Source organism: Amyelois transitella, chromosome 2 (assembly GCF_032362555.1).
Source record: "Amyelois transitella isolate CPQ chromosome 2, ilAmyTran1.1, whole genome shotgun sequence".
NCBI lineage: Eukaryota > Metazoa > Arthropoda > Insecta > Lepidoptera > Pyralidae > Amyelois > Amyelois transitella.
This window is the reverse complement of record NC_083505.1, coordinates 36,845-48,217: the sequence shown is the minus strand read 5'-3', so window position 1 is coordinate 48,217 and position 11,373 is coordinate 36,845. Positions and strand designations below refer to the sequence as shown.

Here is an 11,373-nt window from a genome sequence, read left to right as displayed (position 1 = left end):
CCCCATTCACGGCTTATTATAAATAATAATCAAAAACATCGTGTAGCGGCCAGGCGGACCAGCCATGCGGACGGGTCGCCGTGGCGTGCGGTCGGGCCCAGCGGGCGCCCCGCCGTGCCCCGGGCCGCCGCCGGCGCGGCGCTGCGGCTGCGAGCCCCGGCCGCGCCCCGCCTGCCGCGCGCGCGCCGCGCAGCGCGCCGAGGCCGTCAAGGTCACGTGCTGCCCGCCGCCCGCCGGACAGCGCCCGCCCTGCCCCACTTGCCCACCAAACCCACCGCTTACATGCGGCAAAAGAAAATTTTCAACTCTCGTAAGTACATTTTTCTTGTCAGATATCATTGATAAAGGATAATAATGACATATTACTGAAATTTCGATCTTATGATTATCTCACAAATATGACATACAAAAGAGAATATTTTTTATTACTGACACAAAATTAATTAACCACCTACGAGTAGTAATATGTAGTTAAATAAAGCCTATGTATGTATGTAATTAGGTTAAGGTTTATAATTCTATGGGCCTTAAATTGTTTAGTTGATCTGAACTTTTATATTATTACAAATTGTTTTATTTTAAAACAGGGATCCAAACAAAATTCAACACAAAAATCATGCATTCCAAAGGAACCAGTAAACAAATGCAGCGATTCATGTGGTAATGAGAACGATCGCGTGGAGCGGCGGCTGCAAGCTGAAGAACAAGTGCGGCGCGAGGATTACGAGCGTGAGGTGAGCGAGCGGAAGCAGCCGTGCGAGCCGCCGGCGCGGGCGCAGTACTGCCTCGGCAACGAGTTCGAATGCGCCACCGCCACCGACGGTCGGCAGTACGCAGTGCTCTGCGGGAAGGAGACGCCCGTGCCCCGGTGCGGGCCGGGCCGCCGGCCGCCGCCGCCGCAGTGTGTCGAGCTGATAGCCGACGGGCCCTGTACGATACAGGAAGGAAACCATATGGACCCTTGCGCGCATCGCCCTCGAACCCTGGTGCAGATAGACAGATCCCACGCGGTCACCGACAATACAGCTATTAACATGGCTAAGAAAGTTGATGATATTCCTGCACAGACTATTTCGAAACAACAGTGTGACAAGAAATGTGACGTGAAAAGTTGCGAAATTAAAATATCGAAGCCTCCGCCCGCTCAGCCGTGCCGGCAGCCGACCGTCACGGAGTCTCTGCGGGAACGCGGTCCGGGACCCTGCTCATATAATCGGCCAGGTCAACCTCAAACTCGCTCTCTTCATACCTCAGCCAGAAAAATTACACCGACAAAGCGAAAGGAACTACTTTTTAAAAACCGCAAGGACAAATTATGTACTAATAAATTATTATTCAGTTCTACTCCAGACGTAAAAATCGTAATGATGAATCGTGCTACGAGCCCACTTGTGAAACTAAACTCCGCCAACTTTTCTAATGGAAGTAAAAAGTCTGGGTCGTGGGCATCCTTCGAAAAATTACGAAAGGTTTGCGAGGGTTTTAGCGGAAAGAAAAACGAAAATAAGACAGACATCTCTAAAAATAAAGTGCCTCCTCCATGCGGGTGTAACACCGAGACAACGATGATAACGGAACGCTTGCCTCCAAATCCATGTGTGTTAAAGCGACCAACTCAAAAACAATCTAAGACTAGTGATACAAAATCAAATCAGGCATCAGCCAATCCATGTTCACCAAAACCCCCAAAGATGCCAAACCAATCGACCAAAAGTCCATGTAGAGAGTCAAGACCAACAACCAAAAACGACTGTGCGTTAAAACAAACCACAAAAAGCTCATGTGCGCCGACACCATCCACCTGCATTGCAAAAAATGCAGCAGCCTCAAAACAAACGTCTTGTAATCCGTGTAACAGTTCTCCAAAGCCAAAGTAAACCGTAGTTTGGTAGATACCTATTATTTTCGATAATATAATTAATACAAAAACCATAATTGTAATGGCTATAAATAAAAGTGTGTCGCAGTACTTTTTAAATAAAAGTCAATAAACAAACACTTGTTGTTGTTTCATTTCATGCTTTCACAGACTAAATTTTAATTTGATCTGAAGTAAATTTCATTAACAACAAGTAAATCTCTCTATAACATTTTGTGTCAGTGACACTGTTACAAATTTTATTTCAACCAAAATATCATACCATGCAAAAAAAAAAATCGACATCAGTCGATAAACCACCACAAATGAAATATTCAAGTCTATACCCCCACGGGGTAAGCAAAGCTTACAGCCTTTCCAAGACTAAGAAGCCACTAATGATGGATTTGAAATTCAACAGGTGACAGATTGCGAGCCCATTGATTACAACTAGAACAAACAAAGAAGAAACTATTTTAAATTTAACCCTTTTAACAAAAAAATCACAACACTAGCACCACCACTGAAAGCATCACAAAGCATTGAATTAAATGCCCCCTATTAAAGAATACATGTCTTTCGCAAATCTCTCTATGACATATGGAGTTATTTTATTACAATTGATGACTTAGGAATTATACACAAGATGTCGCTGGTAGCAAAATACAACGCGCTATGGTTCACCATGTCGAATGTTATAAGTAAGTTAAAATTGCCGGGTGGGCGGGTTAGGTTAAAGGCGGCTGGGTTAGGTTAAAGGCGGCTGGGTTAGGTTAAAGGCGGCTGGGTTAGGTTAAAGGCGGCTGGGTTAGGTTAAAGGCGGCTGGGTTAGGTTAAAGGCGGCTGGGTTAGGTTAAAGGCGGCTGGGTTAGGTTAAAGGCGGCTGGGTTAGGTTAAAGGCGGCTGGGTTAGGTTAAAGGCGGCTGGGTTAGGTTAAAGGCGGCTGGGTTAGGTTAAAGGCGGCTGGGTTAGGTTAAAGGCGGCTGGGTTAGGTTAAAGGCGGCTGGGTTAGGTTAAAGGCGGCTGGGTTAGGTTAAAGGCGGCTGGGTTAGGTTAAAGGCGGCTGGGTTAGGTTAAAGGCGGCTGGGTTAGGTTAAAGGCGGCTGGGTTAGGTTAAAGGCGGCTGGGTTAGGTTAAAGGCGGCTGGGTTAGGTTAAAGGCGGCTGGGTTAGGTTAAAGGCGGCTGGGTTAGGTTAAAGGCGGCTGGGTTAGGTTAAAGGCGGCTGGGTTAGGTTAAAGGCGGCTGGGTTAGGTTAAAGGCGGCTGGGTTAGGTTAAAGGCGGCTGGGTTAGGTTAAAGGCGGCTGGGTTAGGTTAAAGGCGGCTGGGTTAGGTTAAAGGCGGCTGGGTTAGGTTAAAGGCGGCTGGGTTAGGTTAAAGGCGGCTGGGTTAGGTTAAAGGCGGCTGGGTTAGGTTAAAGGCGGCTGGGTTAGGTTAAAGGCGGCTGGGTTAGGTTAAAGGCGGCTGGGTTAGGTTAAAGGCGGCTGGGTTAGGTTAAAGGCGGCTGGGTTAGGTTAAAGGCGGCTGGGTTAGGTTAAAGGCGGCTGGGTTAGGTTAAAGGCGGCTGGGTTAGGTTAAAGGCGGCTGGGTTAGGTTAAAGGCGGCTGGGTTAGGTTAAAGGCGGCTGGGTTAGGTTAAAGGCGGCTGGGTTAGGTTAAAGGCGGCTGGGTTAGGTTAAAGGCGGCTGGGTTAGGTTAAAGGCGGCTGGGTTAGGTTAAAGGCGGCTGAACGAGTAATAGCATCCCGGATCATCCGGCATCTTGAAAACAGGGGGCCGGACATCTCGGACCGCCAGTTCGGGTTCCGGACTGGGCGGTCTACCATCGACGCGATCGGGGCATTGAGGGATTTCTCGGAGAGGGCAACTGAGAGGGGGGGTGGGGCCGTGGCTGTGTCCCTTGACATCGCCAACGCCTTCGGCTCCATCCCCTTTGAGGTGATAAAGGAGGCACTTCGGTTCCACGGGGTGCCCCTTTATCTACGGAGGATCGTGGAGCACTACCTCACGGCGAGGGTAGTGCTCTACGAGAATAAGGATGGCATGATAACGTCGAGGGCAATGGTTTGCGGTGTTCCCCAGGGGTCGGTGCTGGGACCCCTGCTGTGGAACATCGGCTATGACTGGGCCATCCGCGGGGTCCTCTTGCCCCGGATGGCGGTCATCTGTTATGCGGATGACACGTTGGTCGCTGTCTGGGGCGAAGAATTGGAGGGGACCCTACGCAGAGCGGCAGTCGCGGCAGACCTGATGGTTTACCGCATCAGGCTGCTGGGACTGAGGGTGGCCCTCAACAAAACTGAGGCCATTGCCTTCGGCGGAAGAGGTTGGAGGCCTCCGGCTGGCGCGTCCATTCTAGTAGATGGAGAAAGAGTCCGGATGATGCCGAACATCAAATATCTCGGCATCATACTGGACCCACGGTGGGACTTCGGGGAGCACTTTAGGCGAATGGCTCCCCGAATCGTTGGTGCAGCGTCAGCACTCAGCCGACTGCTGCCCAACGTAGGAGGGCCGGGTGCCCCGTGCCGTCGCCTGTACGCGAATGTCACTCGCAGCATGGCACTGTACGGGGCACCGATATGGGCGGATAGGCTCTCCGCTGCCAACAAGGCCCTGCTTCGGCGGCCACAAAGAGTGGTAGCCATCCGAATATGCAGGGCCTACATAACGGTGGCGTGGGCGGCAGCCTGCGCCTTAGCTGGCACCCCACCGTGGGAACTGGACGCGCTGGCCCATATGGAGGCCTACAAGGAGAGGGCAAGGTGGCGGGCTCTGCCTGCCGCCGAAAGAGAAGTGGACGGCAGAGGCAGGGAGACGTGGGACCTGGTCGTGGCTAGGTTACGGGAGCGATGGAGGAGTGACCTCGAAAACTCCGAATTCGGAGTTCGCACCATCGGGGCACTCCTTCCATCGCTGGACAAATGGCTGGATCGACACCACGGCCAGGTGTCGTACAGGTTGGCACAGGTAATGACCGGGCATGGCTGCTTCGGTCATTACCTGTACCGTATTGGGAAAGAGGGGAGCGAGGTCTGCCATGAGTGTAGAGAGCCGGACGACACGGCCCAACACACTCTGGCAGACTGCTCAAGGTGGTCGGCGCAGCGGCAAGAGCTGGTGGAAATTTTGGGGGATGGCGACCTCTCGCTGCATAACGTCGTTGACAGGATGTTATGCAGCGAGAGGAACTGGGTGGCGGTTGCTTCCTTCTGTGAGACCGTCATCTCGCAGAAGGAGGCTGCTGAGAGGGCGCGGGAGGAAGATCCAAACGCGCCCTCACATAGACGTGGACGGGGTGGCAGAAGGCGAGCACGTTACCGTGCTCACCTACTCCCCCAACAGGACCACTAATCCTGGGCAGTATGGGCGACTAGCAACTTACTAGTCGCCCAATAAAGCAAGATCCTCGGTAAAGCCGCACCGAGGAGCCAGAGGGCATCATGGTAGAATGCATAGCCGATCCCATGATGCCTTCGAAATGGCAGGAAGGAAGCGCCGGAGGGGTTTTAGTGCGGTAGTCTGGCACACTCGGTGCCAGGAGTCCCACACTCTCCCGGGTGAAGACCCGGGGGGTCGTCCGTAAATGGATTTCCCCTTCGTAACAAAAAAAAAAAAAAAAAAAAAAAGGTTAAAGGCGGCTGGGTTAGGTTAAAGGCGGCTGGGTTAGGTTAAAGGCGGCTGGGTTAGGTTAAAGGCGGCTGGGTTAGGTTAAAGGCGGCTGGGTTAGGTTAAAGGCGGCTGGGTTAGGTTAAAGGCGGCTGGGTTAGGTTAAAGGCGGCTGGGTTAGGTTAAAGGCGGCTGGGTTAGGTTAAAGGCGGCTGGGTTAGGTTAAAGGCGGCTGGGTTAGGTTAAAGGCGGCTGGGTTAGGTTAAAGGCGGCTGGGTTAGGTTAAAGGCGGCTGGGTTAGGTTAAAGGCGGCTGGGTTAGGTTAAAGGCGGCTGGGTTAGGTTAAAGGCGGCTGGGTTAGGTTAAAGGCGGCTGGGTTAGGTTAAAGGCGGCTGGGTTAGGTTAAAGGCGGCTGGGTTAGGTTAAAGGCGGCTTGGAGCGGGTCATAGACCGACTCCATCGAAGCAAAAAGGCGCCGGGTCCTGATGGGGTCCCGGGCCGAGTCATACCGGTGGCGCTTATACACCTTGGGGATCGCCTGAGGGACTTATTTGAAGATTGTCTCCAAACAGGGCGGTTCCCAGGGGTATGGAAGGAAGGCCGGCTCTGCCTTCTGAGGAAAGAGGGTCGGCCAGAGGACTCCCCCAGCGGATGGAGGCCCCTTGTAATGCTGGATGAATCCGGAAAGATGCTCGAACGAGTAATAGCATCCCGGATCATCCGGCATCTTGAAAACAGGGGGCCGGACATCTCGGACCGCCAGTTCGGGTTCCGGACTGGGCGGTCTACCATCGACGCGATCGGGGCATTGAGGGATTTCTCGGAGAGGGCAACTGAGAGGGGGGGTGGGGCCGTGGCTGTGTCCCTTGACATCGCCAACGCCTTCGGCTCCATCCCCTTTGAGGTGATAAAGGAGGCACTTCGGTTCCACGGGGTGCCCCTTTATCTACGGAGGATCGTGGAGCACTACCTCACGGCGAGGGTAGTGCTCTACGAGAATAAGGATGGCATGATAACGTCGAGGGCAATGGTTTGCGGTGTTCCCCAGGGGTCGGTGCTGGGACCCCTGCTGTGGAACATCGGCTATGACTGGGCCATCCGCGGGGTCCTCTTGCCCCGGATGGCGGTCATCTGTTATGCGGATGACACGTTGGTCGCTGTCTGGGGCGAAGAATTGGAGGGGACCCTACGCAGAGCGGCAGTCGCGGCAGACCTGATGGTTTACCGCATCAGGCTGCTGGGACTGAGGGTGGCCCTCAACAAAACTGAGGCCATTGCCTTCGGCGGAAGAGGTTGGAGGCCTCCGGCTGGCGCGTCCATTCTAGTAGATGGAGAAAGAGTCCGGATGATGCCGAACATCAAATATCTCGGCATCATACTGGACCCACGGTGGGACTTCGGGGAGCACTTTAGGCGAATGGCTCCCCGAATCGTTGGTGCAGCGTCAGCACTCAGCCGACTGCTGCCCAACGTAGGAGGGCCGGGTGCCCCGTGCCGTCGCCTGTACGCGAATGTCACTCGCAGCATGGCACTGTACGGGGCACCGATATGGGCGGATAGGCTCTCCGCTGCCAACAAGGCCCTGCTTCGGCGGCCACAAAGAGTGGTAGCCATCCGAATATGCAGGGCCTACATAACGGTGGCGTGGGCGGCAGCCTGCGCCTTAGCTGGCACCCCACCGTGGGAACTGGACGCGCTGGCCCATATGGAGGCCTACAAGGAGAGGGCAAGGTGGCGGGCTCTGCCTGCCGCCGAAAGAGAAGTGGACGGCAGAGGCAGGGAGACGTGGGACCTGGTCGTGGCTAGGTTACGGGAGCGATGGAGGAGTGACCTCGAAAACTCCGAATTCGGAGTTCGCACCATCGGGGCACTCCTTCCATCGCTGGACAAATGGCTGGATCGACACCACGGCCAGGTGTCGTACAGGTTGGCACAGGTAATGACCGGGCATGGCTGCTTCGGTCATTACCTGTACCGTATTGGGAAAGAGGGGAGCGAGGTCTGCCATGAGTGTGGAGAGCCGGACGACACGGCCCAACACACTCTGGCAGACTGCTCAAGGTGGTCGGCGCAGCGGCAAGAGCTGGTGGAAATTTTGGGGGATGGCGACCTCTCGCTGCATAACGTCGTTGACAGGATGTTATGCAGCGAGAGGAACTGGGTGGCGGTTGCTTCCTTCTGTGAGACCGTCATCTCGCAGAAGGTAGCGCGTAATGACCGAAGCAGCCATGCCCGGTCATTACCTGTGCCAACCTGTACGACACCTGGCCGTGGTGTCGATCCAGCCATTTGTCCAGCGATGGAAGGAGTGCCCCGATGGTGCGAACTCCGAATTCGGAGTTTTCGAGGTCACTCCTCCATCGCTCCCGTAACCTAGCCACGACCAGGTCCCACGTCTCCCTGCCTCTGCCGTCCACTTCTCTTTCGGCGGCAGGCAGAGCCCGCCACCTTGCCCTCTCCTTGTAGGCCTCCATATGGGCCAGCGCGTCCAGTTCCCACGGTGGGGTGCCAGCTAAGGCGCAGGCTGCCGCCCACGCCACCGTTATGTAGGCCCTGCATATTCGGATGGCTACCACTCTTTGTGGCCGCCGAAGCAGGGCCTTGTTGGCAGCGGAGAGCCTATCCGCCCATATCGGTGCCCCGTACAGTGCCATGCTGCGAGTGACATTCGCGTACAGGCGACGGCACGGGGCACCCGGCCCTCCTACGTTGGGCAGCAGTCGGCTGAGTGCTGACGCTGCACCAACGATTCGGGGAGCCATTCGCCTAAAGTGCTCCCCGAAGTCCCACCGTGGGTCCAGTATGATGCCGAGATATTTGATGTTCGGCATCATCCGGACTCTTTCTCCATCTACTAGAATGGACGCGCCAGCCGGAGGCCTCCAACCTCTTCCGCCGAAGGCAATGGCCTCAGTTTTGTTGAGGGCCACCCTCAGTCCCAGCAGCCTGATGCGGTAAACCATCAGGTCTGCCGCGACTGCCGCTCTGCGTAGGGTCCCCTCCAATTCTTCGCCCCAGACAGCGACCAACGTGTCATCCGCATAACAGATGACCGCCATCCGGGGCAAGAGGACCCCGCGGATGGCCCAGTCATAGCCGATGTTCCACAGCAGGGGTCCCAGCACCGACCCCTGGGGAACACCGCAAACCATTGCCCTCGACGTTATCATGCCATCCTTATTCTCGTAGAGCACTACCCTCGCCGTGAGGTAGTGCTCCACGATCCTCCGTAGATAAAGGGGCACCCCGTGGAACCGAAGTGCCTCCTTTATCACCTCAAAGGGGATGGAGCCGAAGGCGTTGGCGATGTCAAGGGACACAGCCACGGCCCCACCCCCCCTCTCAGTTGCCCTCTCCGAGAAATCCCTCAATGCCCCGATCGCGTCGATGGTAGACCGCCCAGTCCGGAACCCGAACTGGCGGTCCGAGATGTCCGGCCCCCTGTTTTCAAGATGCCGGATGATCCGGGATGCTATTACTCGTTCGAGCATCTTTCCGGATTCATCCAGCATTACAAGGGGCCTCCATCCGCTGGGGGAGTCCTCTGGCCGACCCTCTTTCCTCAGAAGGCAGAGCCGGCCTTCCTTCCATACCCCTGGGAACCGCCCTGTTTGGAGACAATCTTCAAATAAGTCCCTCAGGCGATCCCCAAGGTGTATAAGCGCCACCGGTATGACTCGGCCCGGGACCCCATCAGGACCCGGCGCCTTTTTGCTTCGATGGAGTCGGTCTATGACCCGCTCCAAGCCGCCTTTAACCTAACCCAGCCGCCTTTAACCTAACCCAGCCGCCTTTAACCTAACCCAGCCGCCTTTAACCTAACCCAGCCGCCTTTAACCTAACCCAGCCGCCTTTAACCTAACCCAGCCGCCTTTAACCTAACCCAGCCGCCTTTAACCTAACCCAGCCGCCTTTAACCTAACCCAGCCGCCTTTAACCTAACCCAGCCGCCTTTAACCTAACCCAGCCGCCTTTAACCTAACCCAGCCGCCTTTAACCTAACCCAGCCGCCTTTAACCTAACCCAGCCGCCTTTAACCTAACCCAGCCGCCTTTAACCTAACCCAGCCGCCTTTAACCTAACCCAGCCGCCTTTAACCTAACCCAGCCGCCTTTAACCTAACCCAGCCGCCTTTAACCTAACCCAGCCGCCTTTAACCTTTTTTTTTTTTTTTTTTTTTTTGTTACGAAGGGGAAATCCATTTACGGACGACCCCCCGGGTCTTCACCCGGGAGAGTGTGGGACTCCTGGCACCGAGTGTGCCAGACTACCGCACTAAAACCCCTCCGGCGCTTCCTTCCTGCCATTTCGAAGGCATCATGGGATCGGCTATGCATTCTACCATGATGCCCTCTGGCTCCTCGGTGCGGCTTTACCGAGGATCTTGCTTTATTGGGCGACTAGTAAGTTGCTAGTCGCCCATACTGCCCAGGATTAGTGGTCCTGTTGGGGGAGTAGGTGAGCACGGTAACGTGCTCGCCTTCTGCCACCCCGTCCACGTCTATGTGAGGGCGCGTTTGGATCTTCCTCCCGCGCCCTCTCAGCAGCCTCCTTCTGCGAGATGACGGTCTCACAGAAGGAAGCAACCGCCACCCAGTTCCTCTCGCTGCATAACATCCTGTCAACGACGTTATGCAGCGAGAGGTCGCCATCCCCCAAAATTTCCACCAGCTCTTGCCGCTGCGCCGACCACCTTGAGCAGTCTGCCAGAGTGTGTTGGGCCGTGTCGTCCGGCTCTCTACACTCATGGCAGACCTCGCTCCCCTCTTTCCCAATACGGTACAGGTAATGACCGAAGCAGCCATGCCCGGTCATTACCTGTGCCAACCTGTACGACACCTGGCCGTGGTGTCGATCCAGCCATTTGTCCAGCGATGGAAGGAGTGCCCCGATGGTGCGAACTCCGAATTCGGAGTTTTCGAGGTCACTCCTCCATCGCTCCCGTAACCTAGCCACGACCAGGTCCCACGTCTCCCTGCCTCTGCCGTCCACTTCTCTTTCGGCGGCAGGCAGAGCCCGCCACCTTGCCCTCTCCTTGTAGGCCTCCATATGGGCCAGCGCGTCCAGTTCCCACGGTGGGGTGCCAGCTAAGGCGCAGGCTGCCGCCCACGCCACCGTTATGTAGGCCCTGCATATTCGGATGGCTACCACTCTTTGTGGCCGCCGAAGCAGGGCCTTGTTGGCAGCGGAGAGCCTATCCGCCCATATCGGTGCCCCGTACAGTGCCATGCTGCGAGTGACATTCGCGTACAGGCGACGGCACGGGGCACCCGGCCCTCCTACGTTGGGCAGCAGTCGGCTGAGTGCTGACGCTGCACCAACGATTCGGGGAGCCATTCGCCTAAAGTGCTCCCCGAAGTCCCACCGTGGGTCCAGTATGATGCCGAGATATTTGATGTTCGGCATCATCCGGACTCTTTCTCCATCTACTAGAATGGACGCGCCAGCCGGAGGCCTCCAACCTCTTCCGCCGAAGGCAATGGCCTCAGTTTTGTTGAGGGCCACCCTCAGTCCCAGCAGCCTGATGCGGTAAACCATCAGGTCTGCCGCGACTGCCGCTCTGCGTAGGGTCCCCTCCAATTCTTCGCCCCAGACAGCGACCAACGTGTCATCCGCATAACAGATGACCGCCATCCGGGGCAAGAGGACCCCGCGGATGGCCCAGTCATAGCCGATGTTCCACAGCAGGGGTCCCAGCACCGACCCCTGGGGAACACCGCAAACCATTGCCCTCGACGTTATCATGCCATCCTTATTCTCGTAGAGCACTACCCTCGCCGTGAGGTAGTGCTCCACGATCCTCCGTAGATAAAGGGGCACCCCGTGGAACCGAAGTGCCTCCTTTATCACCTCAAAGGGGATGGAGCCGAAGGCGTTGGCGATGTCAAGGGACACAGCCACGGCCCCAC

At 55.9% G+C, this 11,373-nt stretch overlaps 1 protein-coding gene across 1 annotated transcript; it reads left to right on the top strand.

The window, feature by feature from the left end:
• Positions 1-64: 64 nt before the first annotated feature.
• On the top strand, positions 65-1,998 carry LOC106134124 (uncharacterized). The gene is made up of 2 exons (XM_013334093.2): positions 65-310; positions 588-1,998. Exons 1-2 carry the CDS (start codon positions 65-67, stop codon positions 1,875-1,877), a joined length of 1,536 nt encoding a protein of 511 aa, XP_013189547.2. The 3' UTR covers positions 1,878-1,998.
• The last annotated feature ends 9,375 nt before the right edge of the window (positions 1,999-11,373 follow it).

What these genes read in the sequence shown, in the direction of transcription:
- LOC106134124 (XM_013334093.2), top strand. Translation starts at nt 65, where the DNA reads ATGCGGACGGGTCGCCGTGGCGTGCGGTCGGGCCCAGCGGGCGCCCCG. An exon ending in AAAGAAAATTTTCAACTCTC is followed by an intron (nt 311 to 587) that starts GTAAGTACATTT and finishes ATTTTAAAACAG; the next exon opens with GGATCCAAACAAAATTCAAC.